The 20949-nt window shown below is 39.1% G+C and overlaps 1 protein-coding gene across 1 annotated transcript in view; it reads left to right on the forward strand.

Moving 5' to 3' along the window:
• The window catches only part of iars1 (isoleucyl-tRNA synthetase 1), a 132644-nt gene that overhangs the window by 72291 nt on the left and 39404 nt on the right, over positions 1-20949 (forward strand). Inside the window, exons 15-23 of the mRNA XM_061938371.2 lie at positions 7229-7302; positions 8664-8858; positions 12459-12545; positions 12865-12948; positions 15691-15835; positions 17583-17703; positions 17786-17877; positions 20253-20330; positions 20697-20818. Coding sequence (XP_061794355.1) covers positions 7229-7302; positions 8664-8858; positions 12459-12545; positions 12865-12948; positions 15691-15835; positions 17583-17703; positions 17786-17877; positions 20253-20330; positions 20697-20818 — 998 coding nt within the window. The remainder of the gene's footprint in view (positions 1-7228; positions 7303-8663; positions 8859-12458; positions 12546-12864; positions 12949-15690; positions 15836-17582; positions 17704-17785; positions 17878-20252; positions 20331-20696; positions 20819-20949) is intronic.

The following is a 20949-nucleotide window of genomic DNA, read 5'->3' on the forward strand; positions in this document are numbered from 1 at the left end:
AGATGAGCTCGGGCCCAGCGAAGCCGACAGCGTTTCTGGGTGTTGTTGATAAATGGCTTTCGCTTTGCATAGTAAATGATAAATGGGTTATACTTGTATAGCGCTTTTCTACCTTCAAGGTACTCAAAGCGCTTTGACAGTATTTCCACATTTACCCATTCACACACTGATGGCGGGAGCTGCCATGCAAGGCGCTAACCAGCAGCCATCAGGAGCAAGGGGTGAAGTGTCTTGCCCAAGGACACAACAGACGTGACTAGGATAGAGTTTTAACATGCACTTACAGATGTAGTGACCATCTGTAGTTACTGACAGTGGTTTTCTGAAGTGTTCCTGAGCCCATGTGGTGATATCTTTTACACACTGATGCCGCTTTATTATGCAGTACCTCCTGAGGGATCAAAGGTCTGTAATATCATCGCTTACGTGCAGTGATTTCTCCAGATTCTCTGAACCTTTTGATGATATCGCGGACCGTAGTGAATTCCCTAAGTTCCTTGCAATAGATGGTTGAGAAATGTTGTTCTTAAACTGTTCGACAATTTGCTCACGCATTTGTTCACATTTCTTGGAAGCTGCTTTTATACCCAATCATGGCATCCACCTGTTCCCAATTGGCCTGTTCACCTGTGGGATGTTCCAAATAAGTGTTTGATGAGCATTCCTGAACTTTCTCAGTCTTTTCTGCCACTTGTGCCAGCTTTTTGGAAACATGTTGCAGGCATCAAATTCCAAATGAGCTACTATTTGCAAAAACTCACAAAGTTTTCCAGTTCGAACGTCAAGTATCTTGTCTTTGCAGTCTATTCAATTGAATATAGGTTGAAAAGGATTTGCAAATCCATTGTATTCTGTTTTTATTTACCATCTACACAACGTGCCAACATCACTGGTTTTGGGGTTTGTATGATAATTTATTATGTGTTGTATTATTATATAGTATTCAAGTTGAAAATATCTGCAATTGCAGTACATGTATTTTTGTTCCGTTAAAATGGAAAGAACAAATATTTTTAGATCAAGTACTTCATTGACACATATTGACGCCAGGCTTTCGCGGGCCATATTAAATGATGTGGCGGCCCAGATCTGGCCCCTGTGCCTTGATTTCATACGTTTGTTATAATGGGTCATGAGTAAACTGCTTAGCCAGCATTTATAGCATTGATGAGCTCATTGTAAACAGTACAAGTTTAAAACGCATATGCAGAGTAGCCCAACCAGAGCTGATCACACAAGATACGATAAATGCATGCTACTGCCATCTTGTGGAGGCAGTAAAACAACTACATCAAGAGGTTGCCTACAGCCAAAGTTGTTTATGGCTGTTTTTGACCCTGCACTTATTGGTGACCATTGCGATTACCGTCATTTTCGGAGTATAAGTCGCACCGGAGTATAAGTCGCACCTGCCAAAAATGCATAATAAAAAAGGAAAAAAACATATATAAGTCGCACTGGAGCCCGGCCAAACTATGAAAATAAACTGTGACTTATAGTTCGAAAAATACGGTACTTGCTTTTGTAGACCACCCATCCTGAAACTATAGGAGGTGGATAATGGATGACATAACTTTTACAGTAGTAGTGAGGACAGTATGAGAGAAATGTGTTTTATGTGGATGGTTGTAGTCAAATCCAGTTGACATATCAAGTGCACTGGACAGGACAGAGCTGTCAGAATTAGGTTGTTTGAGGTTTTGAGGAAAAAAAGAAGAGCTGTTCCCTCAGCTGAAAGAGTGGCAGCTCACGACCTGCTTGCTGGAAATAGAATTGTGGCTGTTTCCAGAACACTGCTGCTCCCTGGTGCCTCCTTTGCTCACACCAGCAAAATCTCACACACGCAGCCCAAAAAGTGATTTTCTTTGTGGTTGCCGGTATAATTATATTACCTTAATATGTGTTACTCTCAGGTCCAGTGAGAGCAGTCTGTATGTTCCTCTTCCTGTGGCCTCTTAGTGTCAGCTAAGGTTTAGCCGTGTCTATCTGGGCCGCCATGTTACCTTGTGCTGCCAAAACTAGAGCAGAATCCATAGGTCGGCTCTCTGCGGAGAGCTGATTAAACACTTTACTTTACTTTTTAAAGTCATTCTGAAGGTGTTTTAACATGGGCCTAGTTAGAAGTCTGTTTAGGGACATGCTGCAGATGCTCTAACACAGGGATGTCAAACTGGCTTTCATTGAGGGCCACATGGCAGTTATGGCTGCCATCAGGGGGCCGCTTGTAACAGTGAATAATGTATGAATTTGCCTCTGGATTTTATTATTAATTATATCAATTGTTTTAAGTAGACTGTAGATTTTTACAGTAAAAACGTTACATTTACGAAATGTTACTGTAAAATATTGCGTTTTTTTGTTTTGTTTGTTTTTTACAACATCAATGGAAAAACAGTGTCACTGTTACGGAAAAAGCTGGCAGCTTAATTGCCAGAATTTTTGTGTTGAATTTACATTGGTTTTTACAACATTGTATTGTGAATGGGAAAAAAACAGTACAAGTAATTTTTTTATTTTGGCAATTGAGCTGCCAGTTTTTCTACCATAAAAACAAATGTACCGTCTTTCCATTTACAGCAGGGGTCAGTCATTTTAGATCGGGGGCCACATGGAGAAAAATCTACTCCCAAGTAGGCCGGACTGGTAAAATCACGGCACGATAACTTAAAAATAAAGACAACTTCAGATTGTTTTCTTTGTTTAAAAATAGAACAAGCACATTCTGAAATTGTGCAAATTTGAATAGTTTTTTTTTTTATACTTACATGTTGCGGTTAATAGTATTGTATCTTTATTTGTCGTTATTTATATTATCTGAATAAATTGTGATAATGTTCATCAGTCAACTCATTGGTGTTAATTTTCAATCTATCAAGATAAAAAAAAAAAATTATCTCAATCAAATTACAGTATATAATTTAATTAATTTGAATATTTTCCTTTACTGATGCACTAACATGTGGTTTATTTTGTACATATGTAGCATGATCTACAAAGATACAAATAATTGCTATTGCGACATCCAGTGGACACATTTAGAACAGATGTTTCTTTCATTCAAATATTTCAGATACATTTTTATACATAGCAAACTCATCCCGCGGTCCGGATAAAACCTGTTCGCAGGCCCGATCCTGCCCTCGGGCCGTATGCTTGACACCCCTGATTGTATACCCCGTTAAAAACAACCGTAGATTTTACAGTCAAAAACTGGCAGCTTAGTCAACAGAATTTTAACGCAAAAAACAGTAGTCGTTTTTTCAATCTACACTTATGTGCTGTAAAGAACAACGTAAAATTGATTGTCATTTTTATTAATTTGATGGGTAGTTTGCTGTTAAGTATTTTTATGTAGACAAAAACATGTTTGGAAAGTGATAATATACTGTAATATTTGTTGCAATGTTGGATACTATTAAAGTTTACAAGGTATGCAATTTCAAGCAGTACGTTGTTTTTCTGTCAAAATGAAAAAAATAAATTACATTTAGTGAGAAAATATTAAGTACTTTATTGACACATCATTTCCAGGTGTTTGTGGGCCGGATAAAATGATGTCGCGGGCCAGATCTGGCCCCCGGGCCTTGAGTTTGACACCTGTGTTTTAACTAAAGAGCTTCTTACTTTCCACTTTTACATGCATTCCAAATTATTATTCAAGTTTCAAAAACATTTTTAATTTTGAAAATCCAATTATCACTGTTTGCAAATAAGGCCTGTTCTTTTTAATGCTTAAGGCCAGTGATGTTGCACCGCAAGCATCCTGCGTTCCTGACTCATGAAAATCTGAAAGGACGCAGGAAAGTCAGTCTCCACCCATCCCACGGACACGCCTCATTTTTCTCTTGAAAAACAATACATTGTGGACAAATTGTGTACACATTGGGGGAAAAAAACCTTTGCCGCCATCGATAAATTGACATAGTCTTTGTGTGTTTGTTTTTCTTCATCTCTTGCTTTCAAACATATTTAATAGCAGAATGAAATGAACGGAGTGAATCCTCTTGTACATCCACAGTCTTTGTCCTGGTGGGCGGAGGTGGAATTGCTCATTTACCCACTCCAAATGCATTGTGTTGCCAAGTTTGCTTATTTAAGTGACTTTAGGCATGTTCAACAGTCTGGGGTCTCCATTGTGGTATTTTAGGCTTCATATTGCGCCACACATTTTCAATGGGAGACAGGTCTGGACTACAGGCAGGCCAGTCTAGAACCTGCACACTTTTACTATGGAGCCACGCTGTTGTAGAATCAGAATCAGAATCAGCTTTATTGTCATTACGCAAGGTAACGAGATTGGCTTGGCATTGTCTTGCTGAAATAAGCAGGGGCGTCCATGATAATGTTGCTTGGATGGCAACATTTGTTGCTCCAAAACCTGTATGTACCTTTCAGCGTTAATGGTGCCTTCGCAGATGTGTAAGTTACCCATGCCTTGGGCACTAATACACCTCCATACCATCACAGATGCTGGCTTTTGAACTTTGCGCCTATAACAATTCAGATGGTTCTTTCCTCTTTGGCCCGGAGGACACAACGTCCACAGTTTCCAAAAACAATTTGAAATGTGGACACGTCAGAGCACAGAACATTTTTCCACTTTGCATCAGTCCATTTTAAATGAGCTTGGGCCCAGCGAAGCCTGTGGCGCTTCTGGGTGTTGTTGATAAATGGCTTTCGCTTTGCATGGTAGAGTTTTAACTTGCACTTACAGATGTAGCGACGACCTGTAGTTACTGACAGTGGTTTTCTGAAGTGTTCCTGAGCCCATGGAGTGACATCCTTGTTTGTGAATGACTGAGCATTTCATGGAAGCTGCTTTTATACCCAATCATGACACCCACCTGTTCCCAATTAGCCTGTTCACCTGTGGGATGTTCCAAATAAGTGTTTGATGAGCATTCCTCAACTTTCTCAGTCTTTTTTGCCACTTGTGCCAACTTTGTTGAAACAAATTGCAGGCATTAAATTTCAAATGAGCTAATATTTGCAAAAAATAACGTTTTCCAGTTCGAACGTTAAGTATTTTGTCTTTGCAGTCTATTCAATTGAATATGGGTTGAAAAGGATTTGCAAATCATTGTATTTTGTTTTTATTTACGATTTACACAACGTGCCAACTTCACTGGTTTTGGGGTTTGTACATCCACAGTCTTTGTGCCGGTGGGCGCAGGTGGGACCGCTAATGCATTGTGTTGCCAAGTCTGCTTAGTCTAAACGACTTTGTGCATTTTTTTTCCCAGTCGTTTGCAAACTTAGTGAGTCGTAGTTTGCGTAGATGGGTTTATGGCTCTTTGAAAAAAGCCTGTGTTCCGCGTTGGTCCTTTCATTTAGCTATTTAGAAAAAAACTGATAGATTGGATCATAATATTTCAGATGTACACTATCCTACCAATATATGGTCAAGTGGTGGGAAGTATTCTGACATTCGTTTGGCTTGTAATTTATTGTAAATATTCCAAAGCTGGTGCAATATTGGCAACTTTGACAGTGATATCACTATTTTGAAACGTCAATCTTAAAAAACTTTGGTACAATAAAACAATGCACATGTACTGTAAATAATCCCACACAAAACAGTTTAAGTTAGTAACAATATCAAAAATAATAATAAAATGTATATCGATACAAGTAGAATAAAAAAAATAGAACATGTCGGTGCACAAATATGTGGGATTAGGCTAACACAGTTCATCTCAAATAGTGGGGATTGTGGTGCGATGCCAGGGGAGCCCGAGTTACATGCTTTATCCGTATCATACTTCAAACCCTGCTTCGAAAAGCTCTGCAGTACAAAAATTACTCATTATAGCCATTAATCCTAACTTCTGTAAATTGATTTTTTTTAAAAAAGAAGAAAAAAAAAAAAAGAAAATCAGTTTTATTGATTTTTGTTTTGTTGGTTAACGTGTTTTATGTATTGTGCTCTTGAGATAATGTTGCTGACACATTTTATTGTATTATTTATTGTGTTTAAGTATCAAATGGTTCACGTTTGTTCAAAAAATCTTTATAGGTTAAATGAGGATTTATTTTATAGGTTAAATGAGGATGTATTGTTTTATTTCAGGCACTTTAAATATTTTCTAAATCTTCTCAATAACCATTTCATAGACAAATGTTACTATTTATAGAGAATTGGGATGGGGGGGCAAAACATTTTCTTCTTTTTTTAGGAGGAGCTTTCAGAAAATAATTGAGAAGCACTGGGCTAACAGGAAATGTGCCATATAGTCCCAAAAGAGACAAATTAATGAGCTAAAAATTGCCACTTAGGTAAAAATCATGCATTACACTGTGTAAAAATGTCAAATTTTTCATATGTATTATGTTAACTGAACTTATAATTTTACTGTCACGTAGGCATAGTACAACAATAAAGGTGTATATATATATTTTACATTGTGGTGGGTTGCCTGTCGGGCCTCTTAGGCTTGTTTTCATCGCGCTGTTGCTTGTTTGTCTCACGACATCTGGCAACCCAGGGTGCACGGACAGAGCCTTTTTTCGTCGCGACTCACTAGTGAGGAGCATTGCAAAGTTCTTGACCTTGCAATTCCAATGGTAAAAAAAACTAAAAAGAAATCAAAGTTTATTGAAAGGAATACTTGCATCTTTATTATTGTTATTATTATATACTGTGATTGCATTAGTGCTTCATTTGGTCTCGAAATAATAATGCTGACAATATCGTTTATTGACAATAATGCTGACAATAATATTGTTTATCGACAAAAACTTCTGCTACAATATATCAAATAAAATAATGTTTAGGGTACGTGCTAAAATAAAAAAAATACTTGGAGGTGCAGTCACCATTTTTTTATATACAAGATCCTGTTTTTCTCGAGTAAGAAAGAAGAGTCCTATTTGTTTAATTTCAGATACATTTTGAAAATATATAAGTTCATTATAACCATGTCATACCGTACCACCATCAAAGGAGTTTAAGACTTACAAATATATGAAATGAAAATAAATAATTTTAATTGGGAACCTTTTGAATTTTCCAGGGACCCACTCAAATAACTACTTGTGGTGCCAGGCACTCACTACGTTGAAATCCTATCAACATCACAGCTTAAGATAAAAAAACATTCCTTCTCTAATTATTTATTATTGTATTATGTTTTATTGTATTGTATTATAATTTAATTGTGTTATAACGATCATACAGTTTTGTTTTGCAGCCTTTTTCAGTATTCCTTCTATTTCATTCTTTCATCAGATGGTGTGTGTCGGCTCCATTGCGGAACTGGAGGAGTTGACCGGCGTCCGGGTAACTGATTTGCATCGGGAGAGGTGAGTCGTAAGTCAGGTCTGTACCGTATTTTCTGTACCATAGGGCGCACCGGATTATAAGGTGCACTGCCGATGAGTGGGTCTAGTCAGGTCTTTTTTCCATACTAAAGGCACACCGAATTCTAAGGCGCATTAAAGGGGTCATATCATGATTTTTTTCTAAATGTAAAACACTTCCTTGTGGTCTACATAGCATGTAATAGTGGTTCTTGGGTCAAAATGTTGCATAGATGATGTTTTATAGATCTTCAAGTAGCTTTCTGACAGTTGCTTCAGGATGCGCCGTTTTGTGGGCGGTCTTATTTACGTGGCTCACCTTCGACAACGTCTTCTCCCCGTCATCTTTGTTGTAGCGGTGTAGCGTGCAAGGACGGGAGTGGAAGTAGTGTCAAAAGATGGAGCTAACAGTTTTAATTACATTCAGACTTTACTTCTATCAACAACTGAGCAGCATCTTCTCATCCGTGGCTCACTAGTGCAACAACAACGCCGGAAATGTGTCCCGTGAAAAAACGTCCGACCGGAACTCTCTAATAGCTAAAGTTCCTTGGGTGAATAATGTCAACCCACTACACTGGTAGTTTTTAGCGCTTACATTGCGAGGTATAAGTTAGAACTTTACGCTACTTTATATTAGAAATGGCAACAGCAGAGGGTGAATGTCCCATAACAAGAAGATAGTGAAAAAGAAGAAGCTTATGACTACGGTATCGGCACGGACTGCAATGGCGGACTTGCACACATTTTCAGGACTTATTCAGGTCTCAAATACACATCAGCAGGTACCAGAAGGTAAGAAAAGTTGATTTTGCATAATATTATGAAACAACGCGCCAGATAATATGTCTGCTAATGGGTCTATATGCACACACCATAGTAATACTGGTATCTCTGACTACGGTAGCCGTAATGGGCCGACAATCCATCAAGCGGTGCGGCTTCAAAGTCATACTAAAACATTTTTGTCAGATTTTTGAGTGCCGTGTGTAGTAATGTTCTTTATTTTCAATGGAATATTTAAAGTTTTGGTGTTGTTTGCTGGCGTCATATTGCAGTCTACACGTATCTCTTATGTGTGACTGCCATCTATTGGTCACACTTATCATTACACCATGTACCAAATAAAATTGCTTCTAGGTCGGTAAGCACAACCAGAATTATTCCGTTCATTAGGCGCACCGGGGTATAAGGCGCACTGTTGATTTTTGAGAAATTGAAAGGATTTTAAGTGCGCCTAACAGTCTGAAAAATATGGTAATGTACTTCACATTTCACAGAAATGTGTTAGAGAAGCCACTAAATATATTCTAGTCTTTTTGCCCTGACTTTTAATGTCATGTCTCATGCACCCCTCCCTCCAGCATTGACCACCTGACCATTCCCTCACGCTGTGGCAAAGGTGTCCTACGTAGGATCACCGAGGTGTTCGACTGCTGGTTCGAGAGTGGCAGCATGCCCTACGCCCAGGTCCACTATCCCTTTGAAAACAAGAGGGAGTTTGAGGACTCTTTCCCTGCAGATTTCATCGCTGAGGGCATTGACCAGACCAGAGGATGGTAAGATGGAAGAGTGGGTAGATGATGAATGGACACTATAACCTTTTTCAAGTAGCACACAACCAACCCATGAAAAACAGACAAGAAACTTAATGACTAAAATGTAGGACTGATACAAATGCACATCTGTATGGTCTTCTGGCCGTGCCACAAGTGCAAACCGTGACTTCAGTGTCACTGTTCAGGCAGGTGCGCCTTGAATATGTGATGATGCGGAAACTTCAGTGCATTATTGATAGGAAGCAGGACTAAAAGGACACGCAAGAAAAAACTGTTCATACAAGGTAGTTACACGTTCTATTAACATCGTAACACAAAGTCAAGCAATCATTAAGCTCTTAAATAGACACCTTACTCCAATCAGCGGCTGGACACATGTTGCAGTTGAGTACATCATGCCTCTCACCTGGATAGTAGAAGGATGAGGACGTATTCTCGCCATTTTTTTACTAGTTAGAATGCATTAAAAAAAAAACATTCGTCTAGTGGCTAATCTTTCCTGTGATAAAATGGCAACCAAGGTAATCAAAAAGGTCAACCAACGAACGTGATTTCTCTATAGAATCTCCTCTCTGGTCAACAAAAGCACCATGAGGATTCTGGCGGGAACTCTCGTTCAACCCTTTTTCGATTACGCATGCACCTCCTGGTACCCTAGCACCTCCAAAACCCTCAAATCTAAACTCCAAACATCCCAGAACAAGCTAGTCAGATTACTTCTAGACTTCCACCCCAGATCCCACCTCACTCCTACCCACCTCTCCAAAGTGGGCTGGCTCAGGGTGGAGGACAGAGTAAAACAACTTGCACTGAGTCTAGTCTATAAAATCCGCTACACCTCCCTGATACCGAAGTACATGTCAAATTACTTCCTTAACGTAAATGACCACCATAACCACAACACCAGGGGGAGCTCCACTAACCACGTTAAACCCAAATTCCGATCTAACAAAGGTCTTAACTCATTCTCTTTCTATGCCACATCAATGTGGAATGCGCTCCCAACAGGTATAAAAGAAAGGGCATCTCTATCCTCCTTCAAAACCGCAATAAAAGTACACCTCCAGGCAGCTACAACCCTAAACTAACACCCTTCCTGTTACCATTTAGTGGTCAATTGTACAGAATATGTACTTCACTGTGCAACCTACTAATAAAAGTCTCAATCAAAATCAATCAATCAATGTCCTAATGATTACCATAATGATTGTGATCGATAGGCAAAATCCCCCCCCCCCCAAAAAAAAGGAGTAACTACTAATAATAATGGCAACTTAATGGAAGTAAAGAATGAACTTTGTCATTGCACAAACACAAATACATTTAATTTTCAGCATAAACCCATTAGAGACAACAAAGATTACTTTGGGACAAAATAAGGTCCAGAAAATTATGTTTTTGAGCCTGAATATAAGGAGGATAAGCTACAAGTTTTAGAAGCTGTGTGCTAAACAGATCCGGCTTTAGCGAAACACTAAGCATAATGCATCCGTATTGCTAAGTGCTAAACAAGAAATACAAACTACGAACATAATAAAACAATCACTTACTGTACAATGTCTGTTAAAGTGCGAACTGATGAGTTGTTCTAAGGCTGAACGATTATGGTAATTATAATATTCACAATTATTTTTATCAATATTATAATCATGATTGATTACACGATTATTTATTGTTTGAAAACATGAGTATTTATTGTACCACCAAAACTTAACTTTAAATACTGTTTTAAAAAGAAAACTGGATATAAATGAGCAACAAATAAACCACAACATGTAACATAATAATAGCAATGATAACAAATGTAAATAACAATAGCAATATAAAAAACAATAAAATTCACTTTTTCCGTTTTAGTTGTTTTTAATTGTTTTTTTACCTTTTAGATTTATTTTAGCACCATAGAGTGTGTGGTTCTTGTGTAAAATTAAATTTAATAAAATGTTTGTTAATTAAATGCAAAACTCTTCACATTTACGCGCTATTATTGTGAAGGAGGGAAGTGGGCTTTGCTGCTGTTCTCAACTTGCCGGTGAAAGAGGCGACTCACTTGAGGCTGTTAAAAATAATAATAATAATAAAAGAGAGAGAGAGCTCCTCTTTGGACAATTTCATTGTGTAAATGTATCAATAACTCCCAATCCCAATACACCACCTCACTCAGTACCACTATCCCTCACTCACTACCACTAGCCCTCACCCACTACCACTACACCCTCCAAATAAAGTAAAAAGGGGCAGAGCTTTGTAATCTTCCGTGGGAATTTGGACACCACTTGCTATGTCAATGCATAGTTTATGTTCGGGCACGTAAGCGACGACAAAGTTATCTTTGCACATACGTCCCACCTAGAGTTGTACCGACAATATGTTGATACCAAAATGTATATCGTTATGTATTTCAATACTTGTTGATACTTTTCAAAATATAGGGGACCTTAAAAAATGTAATTATTGTCTTCATTTTAACAGAACATTTATGATAAAACTTATGATTAAACATATGTTTCCTATTGCACCCAAATAATTGTATTGGGATTGGGCCTAATTGCTTTAAGTACGTCATGCTTGTGATTTTTGAAAACTTTATTTTGATAGTGCAGTCAGACCGGATATGGCACACCACACTATTATTGTGAAGGGGGGAAGTGGGCTGTACTGCTGTTCTCAACTTGCCGAGTAAAGAGGCGACTCACTTGAGGCTGTTAAAAAAAATAAATTAAAAAAAAGAGAGAGAGCTCCTCTCAAGTTGCGACCACTGTTTGTACATTAATGTTACATCGATGATGTCGTTCACAACAACACAAGCAGATGAGATTTGTTGTGGGTGTATGATTGTTCTTGTTAGCTTTAGCTATGGAGTTTAGATGCTGTTTTAAGTGGCCTGCTTGACATTGTTTAGTTCAGGACAGGGCGGTTCAGTTTCTTCTACTCTTAATAACATTTCACTCATATATATGTCAATTTCCCCAATATTGTTATACCTTTAACAGGGGATTCTGTTTTATTGGCCAATTATGTGACTCCACCTGCGGTAATGTGAACGCGAAATCCTATGACTTACTTTTTATGTTGAGTTTCGTGATTATTGATTAGGTATACTAGCGCTGTGTCAAATAAAAAGTAGTACCGGTAATCATGGAGAGATCCCAAACTTCTCATAAACATGCTCTTTCACTCCTCACAAGCTTGGGAAATTGCATGCAAGTTGCTCGGACCATAACTCATTTTTTTCCGATTATTGATTTCATAATAGTAAGAAGCCATAATCAAAATTGAAATTCAAATAATTGTCCAGCCCTAAAATGTTCATATCTTGCCGTTTAGATGAACAATAAATGATAATCCTCTGCACGTTAAAAAAAGGTGGCTGCAAACAAGCATTTTTTCTTGTTGTTCTTGCCATCTCCGGGTATAAGTTGATTGTCAAAGTTGACCAACTTCTTGATTTATGGCCAAATCCTTCTACTATCCAGGTGAAAGGCAAGATTTTTAATCTAGAATCAACTTTCACCAGTTTAAAGGCGATGCAGCAGCTCACCAGCTCAATTTGTCAATTATATCGCTACACTTTCAGATGCCTTTTGTGTTTCTGTGCAGGTTCTACACCCTGCTGGTGCTCTCCACAGCCCTATTTGGCAAACCACCCTTCAAGAATGTCATCGTTAACGGCTTGGTCCTGGCCAGGTCAGTATTCAGGCTTGTTGAAAATGCTTTCCCCGTCTGTGTTCATGCAAACTTTGTTATATTCTTGTACTTGTCATATGCCTGCGTAAGATAATGGTAGTATTTGTGCTGGTACAGTTTAGCCCTCAGAGTTGCTCCTCGGTAGAGCTTCTCCTCTTCTTCAGCCTTCGGCCCTAAAACGCAGCACAGCACTCACAGGCCTGCTGACCTGGAAGGCTTGGCTAATTTGAATACCAAGTGCACGTGTACTTAAGATGCATACTCATGCATGCATGTGTGTGTGTATGTGCATTAATGCCTTTGTCTTACTCCCTTGCAGCGATGGACAGAAGATGAGCAAGCGCAAGAAGAACTACCCGGACCCGGGCCTCATAGTGCAGAGCTATGGTGCCGATGCCCTCAGGTCAGCTCTGCGTCTGAGTGTGAGCCAGTGTGATTGTGCGTTTCTGAAGCATGAAAGCCTGCGTGCCGGTGGCAGAGCTGTGTGTATGTGTGTGTGAACCTACCTTATGTCATTAGCTGGCACGGTTTTAAAAGAGCTACTGCTCCAAACTGTCGTAGTCCTACTGTACATACTGTGTTCACAACCTCACGCAAGCAGCACACGCATGCTCATATGCACGTTCTTACATGTGCCCCAAGCAGTAGAAGCGCCACGGCCATATGGCCGAAATGAATAAAGCACCACACCGTTGCACCATATGCTCATATACACTAAAGAGTGAGTTTCAAAAAAAAAATATCACTGCATGTTTCTCTCTAATGCTGACATTTTCAATACAATATATGCTTTTTCCTCAACACTGTACATTTATAAATGAGACACAAAGCAGTAGTCATTTTGTGTGGTAAAAACTCTACCCTAAATATTCTTGTCCTCATTTCAAATGCCAAAAAGGATTTGACCTCATCATGACAATGTCTGCTTTGTAATTAACACTCGTTTGCCATTAAAGTTGCTTGTTACGCAGAAATTGCACCCCCTCAACTTTAGAATCGGTAAAAGCTCACAGTTTCACGAAATGACTTTTCTAACTCAGCTTGTCTGTCATTGCGTAACCAAACTATCCCTGCTTTTAAAGGCATTAATACGGCTCGTGAACATTTGCACAGTAAATAGTCACGGGGCGACATTTAGCTTCAAGGCATATTGATAATCAACTTGAACGTGTTTGACAGATCAATTTGATTGATTGATTGATTGATTGAAACTTTTATTAGTAGATTGCACAGTTAAGTACATATTCCGTACAATTGACCACTAAATGGTAACACCCGAATAAGTTTTTCAACTTGTTTAAGTCGGGGTCCACGTAAATCAATTCAATTAATGTCCTGTAGGGTTTTCATTGTGTATTTACACTAGGAATGTTAAACTTCCTGAAGTTAGTCACGTATTTACATTTTTTTTTAGCTTGCAGAACCTACAAATGTGTACTTTATCTTACCTGTTTTACCATGAAGGCACAATATGTGCTGGGATTATATGTATATATGGTACATTAAGTGCAGCTGGGATAGGCTCCAGCACACCCCGCGGCCGTGAGAGGGACAGGCTCCAGCACACACCGTGACCGCGAGAGGGACAAGTGGTAGAAAATGGATGGATGGTTTTGTTAAGATGTCAACATAAAAACTCAACGTGATTTGCTCCTCTGTGGTAGCTATTAATGTACTCCTGCCACACACATGACATACTGTATGTTTAGAGTTGTAGACGTGTGTTTGCCGAGCTTCACATTTTGCTTCCTGTTGGTTAAGTAGCTTCTTAACCAGTTTAAGACCAACCGTCTAATGCAGACCTGGGCAAATTAAGGCCCGGGGGCCGCATTAAGCTTTTCAATCTTGCCTGCCGGACAATACCAAACAAATTTTTTAGATCTTTGAGATGGAAACTGTAGCTGCCATTATGATGTGCAGTGATGTTTTCCAATGACCGTTAATCTTGAATTATACAAAGTATTTCAATGGTTGGAATCTGTGCTTTTGCATGATATACTAGTTACAATGGTAATCTAATTAGTTACTATGGTAATCTAAGTCACAGTAGCTCAGACGAGGCACCAAGCAGTGTGGGTGGGGTGCGTTTCCACAGAGTGTTTCCAGAGCGGCCAGCCTGAAATGCGGGTGTCAGGGACAGACGAGGAAGGAGCTTTTTAAAACAAAGTTCTAAAGCTTAGTGATGTATCACATACATCAAATTGTAGGTGATTTTTGTGTTTTTTACCCTTCACGTTCATATTTCGCTGTGTTTGTTGCATTTTTGTTGCGTTTCGCTTGATTGTAAAATATGTCGATCGAGAGGAGGTGTGACGTTCATATGTTGTCAATATTCAGTGTTTTATCATTCATAGATATTGTAAATCCGACATTCTTTATTTTCATGTACATTCTGGGTGTCTCATTCAGTAAAAAAAAAAAAAAATCCCTTCTGTTTTTTACGGCGGTCATCAGACATTGTGAGGTTTTGTATTAGTGTTCTTAAAAATAGATAAGCCGGCCCCCAGACACATTTTTTTTTCTAAATTTGGCCCCCGAGTCAAAATAATTGCCCAGGCCTGCTCTAATGCCATACCGTTCTAGTCTGTTAATTAAGATAGTTTAGTTAATTGTGTCAAATTATTTTGGTAAGTGCATAAACACTGCAGCTGCACACTGTTTACAATAAATTTCCTTCGTTATTTCAATTAATGCCATCGATGTTGGGATGTTAGCTATGTATCGTATTGGTTGTCCACTTTTACTCGTGAATTTGTCCAATTTTTTGCCAAATTGTTTTTCAATGATGTACCCTGCCCGGGTGCAGCTGGGACAGACTCCGGCATCCCCCCGCGACCCTTAAAGGGTCAAGCTGTAGAAAATGGATGGATGGATGGATTTTAGAAAAATTTGGAAGTTGAGAAACATGTCTATAGTTTATAAACTGGTGTTTGTCTCAATTCTTGTAAATTGTTACTTTTACTTTTTTCATTTTGTTTGGGAATTTACCTGTTTGAAATTATAGGTTGCTGATGTAAGTTAATGGTTCTTAAATCTCCTTAATAACCTATTTTTAGACAGGAACAGGAAGTCCCTGTCGAGCTAATACAGACAAATGAGGCTCAGATGCATCAACACAATACTTAAATGTCTATTTTCTCTGCAGACTGTACCTTATCAACTCCCCAGTTGTGAGGGCGGAGAACTTGCGTTTCAAAGAGGACGGTGTTCGAGATGTGCTGAAGGATGTCTTCCTGCCGTGGTATAATGCCTACCGCTTCCTGGTGCAGAATGTGGAAAGGTTACAGAAGGTAGGTGCACTTAATGAACACCACAAAATGTCACTTCTTCTTTATTAACCGTCCCTTCTTTAAAAGACTGAGACATGTTTGATGGCATTAACAAATCCATTGCTCATCGGTACAGAACACTAATTCCCTTTGATTAATAGCGTGAAATAATGCTGTAAAAAGGCACAATAATTAGTCCCTGTGGTGTTGTTTAGGTGGGAAGTGTGCATTTGGTTGAGGTTTTAATACTGTAGTAAAAAAGAAATATCAATATCAAAATATTGCATTAGTAAGCGGCATGATCTTCACACTGAAGATCCAATTACCGTATTTTCCAGACTATAAGGCACACTCAAAATCTTTTTTTTTTCCTCAAAACTCGACAGTGTGCCTTATAACCCGGTGCGCCTAATGTACAGAATTCTGCTTTTGCTTACCGACCTCGAAGCAATTTTTTTTGGTACACGGTAAATGATAAGTGTGACCAGTAGATGGTAGTCAAACATAAAAGATACGTGTAGACTGCGCTATGATGGCAATATGACTTAAGTAAACAACACCAACATTTTATATGTTCCATTGGAAAATATAGAACATTACACACGGCGCTCAAAAATCCATCAAAATGTTTTGGTACGACTTTGGTAAGCTATGAAGCCACACCGCTTGATGTGCTTCAACGTAGGAGTATTATTATGGTGTGTGTATAAGGTAAGACATATCTGACGTTTTGTTTCGCAATATTATGCAAAAGCAACTTTTCCTACCTTCTGGTACCTGCTGATCTTTATTTGTGATCTGCATAAATCCTTAAAAAATTGCACGCGTCCGCCTTTCTGGTCCGTGTCGACACCGTAGTCGATTAGCTTCTTTTTTTTCTCTATCTTCTTGTTATATGACATACATTATTCACCCAAGGAACTTTAGTTATGAGAGAGTTCCGGTCGGACGTTTTTTCACGGGACACATTTCCTGTGTTGTTGTTTCCGGATGAGGAGATGCTGCTCCGTTATTGATTTAAGTAAAGTCTGAATGTCATTAAAACAGTTAACTTCTTCCACTCCCGTCCTTGCACGCTACACCGCTACAACAAAGATGACGGGGAGAAGACGCTGTCGAAGGTGAGCCACGTAAATAAGACCGCCCACAAAACGGCGCATCCTGAAGCGACTGTCAGAAAGCGGCTTGAAGATGATCTGTAAAACATCATCTATGCAACATTTTGACCAAAGAACCACCATTTCATGTTATGTAGACCACAAGGAAGTGTTTTACATTTAGAAAAAAATAATAATAATAATGTGACTCCTTTAATGCGCCCTATAATCCGGTGCGCCTTATATATGAAAAAAATCTGGTGTGCCCTATGGTCCGGAAAATATGGTACAAGTTGGCCCATGACCAGTTCCACATAAAAGACATAATCTAAAGATCCAAACGTGTAAGTGCAGTCTTTGTTACCTGCAAAACGTGCAGATTCCGGTGCCTTCCTTTTGACAGCTTTTGAATATGTTAAGAACCTTTAAACCTCAACTTTAGCCACAACATCTAATACAAGTGTTGTATTAGATGTGGGATCAGAGCCGAGGATGTTGTTGTGGCTTGTGCAGCCCTTTGAGACACTCGTGATTTAGGGTTTTATAAATAAACTTTGATTGATGATTGATTGATTAAACACTGAGCCTATCCCTGGAGCCAATAGATGTACCTAATGTTGTGGCCATGAGGCGATACCTTTCTAAGTGTGCCAATGTTTGTGTGTTGTCAGGAAGAGGATATGCAGTTCCTGTACAATGAGAACACCGCCAAGCAAAGTGACAACATCATGGACAAATGGATCCAGTCCTTCACACAGTCCCTCATCCAGTTCGTCAAGGCAGAAATGGACGGTAAGAAGACGTCCTAACGTCTAGGCATCCAGCAGCTTTGCCGATTTTGTTGCTGACACGGATTGCTGTCACTTTGCCGCAGCGTACCGCCTCTACACTGTGGTGCCGCGTCTTGTTAAGTTTGTGGACATGCTCACCAACTGGTACGTCCGCACCAACAGACGCCGTCTTAAGGCAAGTAAATTTGCATGTGAGGAAATCAACTGCTGAATCACTGTAACAAGACATTAAGGGCCTCAGTTACGTAGGTTTTCAATTGTGAGGCGGCAGAAGACTTCAGGGGAGGTGTAGCAGCTTGACAAAAATAAAGAAAATCATATCTATTCTCTAAACATGCTATAATAACTACAAAATCAGTGAAGTTGGCATCTTGTGTAAATGGTAAATAAAACTGCAAAGACAAGATACTTAACGTTGGTAAACTTTATTTTTTGCAATTATTAGCTCATTTGGAATTTGATGCCTGCAACATGTTTCAAAAAAGCCTGCACAAGTGGCAAAAAAGACTGAGAAAATTGAAGAATGCTCATCAAACACTTACTTGGAACATCCCACAGGTGAACAGGCTAATTGGGAACAGGTGGGTGTCATGATTGGGTATAAAAGCAGCTTCCATGAAATGCTCAGTCATTCACAAATAAGGATGGGGCGAGGGTCACCGCTTTGTGAACAAATGCGTGAGCAAATTGTCGAACAATTTAAGAACAACATTTCTCAACAAGCTATTGCAAGGAATTTAGGGATTTCACCATCTAGGGTCCATAATATTATCAAAAGGTTCAGACAATCTGGAGAAATCACTGCATGTAAGCGGCAAGGCCGAAAACCAACATTGAATGCCTGTGACCTTCGATCCTTCAGGCGGTAAAAAAAACGACATCAGTGTAAAGGATATCACCACATGGGCTCAGGAACACTTCAGAAAACCACTGTCATTAACTACCGTTTGTCTCTACATCTGTAAGTTCAAGTTAAAACTCTGCTATGCAAAGCGAATGTTCTGTGGTCTGACGAGTCCACATTTCAAATTGTTTTTGGAAACTGTGGACGTCGTGTCCTCTGGACCAAAGAGGAATAGAACCATCCGGACTGTTATATGCGCAAAGTTTAAAAGCCTGCATCTGTGATGGTATGGGGGTGTATTAGTGCCCAAGGCATGGGTAACTTACACATCTGTGAAGGCACCATTAATGCTAAAAGGTACATACACGTTTTGGAGCAACATATTGCCATCCAAGCAATGTCTTTTTTCATGGACGCCCCTGCTTATTTCAGCAAGACAATGCCAAGCCACATTCTGTATGTGTTACAACAGCAAATCAAATCAAATCAACTTTATTTATAGAGCACATTTAAAATTTACCACAGGGGTAGCCAAAGTTAGTAGTAAACGGGTACTAGACTGGCCTGCCTGTAGTCCAGACCTCTCCCCCATTGAAAATGTGTGGCGCATTATGAAGCGTAAAATATGACAATGGAGACCCCGGACTGTTGGACAACTTAAGCTACAACATCAAGCAAGAATGGGAAACAATTCCACATGAAAAGCTTCAAAAATTGGTCTCCTCTGTTCCCAAACGTTTACTGAGTGTTGTTAAAAGGAAAGGCCATGTAACACAGTGGTAAACATGCCCCTGTGCCAACTTTTTTGCCATTAAATTCTAAGTTAATGATTATTTGCAAAAAAAAAACAAGTTTCTCAATTGGAATATTAAATATCTTGTCTTTGCAGTCTATTCAATTGAATATACGTAAGTTGAAAAGGATTTGCAAATCATTGTATTCTGTTTTTATTTACCATTTACGTAACGTGCCAACTTCACAGGTTTTGGGCTTTGTACATTACAAAACTGTTACCGATACATCTGTTCAACACGGCACCCAACTTTTGATGTGGTTGTATGTCAACATGACAGCGTCAGAAGTACAGCAAGTTCAATGCAGAAAATATATTTTTACTAGAGAAAGTAACAACCAGCACCACACCAAAATGAACTTGATATCAAATATAAGGAGGCTAACACAGCTGAGCTAAAATGCTGCTCAGAGTGCGCTCTTGTGATGTCACACTTAACCTGGCAACAGGCACCGCCTTTTAAAGGCACACTCTCTACTCTCAAAAACATACCAAAATGCATACCATATTGAGTTTATTTTTTTAAGTAACGCATTAATTTATTTCCCTTACTAAGGAGTAATTCTATTAATAGTTCAATTCCTTTTTTGGTAAAGTAATGAGTAACTACAATGAATTAATTTAAAAAAATAATTTTCTGAACATTTTTTTTTTGAATACCTTGAAAGTCTTAACACAGTCTTCACGCAGGTCTCAAACGTTCCATACTGTAGCTGTTTTCAAGACAGCAACCTGATTGAATATAAACCACCTCTGCTAGTTGCAGCCACATAGTGCAGTAGACATTTTCATAGTGACCATTCTTTGCAACATTTGGTTGAGCTGCATTGGGGATATATGCCCTTCTTTGCATTTTCTCTCTTTTGCATTTCTCCATGGGGACGTGTTATATTGACGCGCGTGAACTTTGTAGGGCGAGAGTGGCACCGAGGACTGTCTGTGGGCGCTGGAAACCCTCTTCAGTGTTCTGTTCTCCATGTGCAGGCTGATGGTGAGTCATAACAGTTGTTTGTGTGTGTGCAAGCGTAACTGGTTTGTGTTGAGTATATTTGTGTGACAAAGTCATATGTATGTGGAAGAGGTACAGTAGGTGTGCTGTGAGAGAGCCAACCTAACTTAAATCACCGATCAGCTGGGAGCTTTATGAATTAATTAGCGTGCTTAAAGTGCAAGGTACTGCTGGCACAACTGTTTGAACTTTTAGCTCTTAAAATCTCTGGGAAAATGTGTTGGATATGCTTTTTTTTTTTATTAGCTCCCTCTGACTTTTGGACCTCTGCGTCAGGAAATGTAAATTAGCTACAGTTGCAGAGCATCAAATAATTTTCTTCCCTTCTTCTCTGCTGCTTCAACCCAGGCTCCCTTCACGCCCTTCATTACAGAGATGATGTACCAAAATCTGCGTAACCTCATCGACCCCGCCTCCATGGAGGAGAAGGACATCGGCAGCATCCATTACCTCATGCTGCCCCAAGTCAGGTAGGGGAAAAATTGGTGGAATTACCAAAATGCCCCGAATGTAACACAACCGTTATCTTTCAATACCTCTTTTTTGTACAAATGTCTTAGGACCAAGCTATTTTTTTATGTTTTTGAATCTACTAAACCCT

Source organism: Nerophis lumbriciformis, linkage group LG03 (genome assembly GCF_033978685.3).
Source record: "Nerophis lumbriciformis linkage group LG03, RoL_Nlum_v2.1, whole genome shotgun sequence".
NCBI classification, from domain to species: Eukaryota; Metazoa; Chordata; class Actinopteri; order Syngnathiformes; family Syngnathidae; genus Nerophis; species Nerophis lumbriciformis.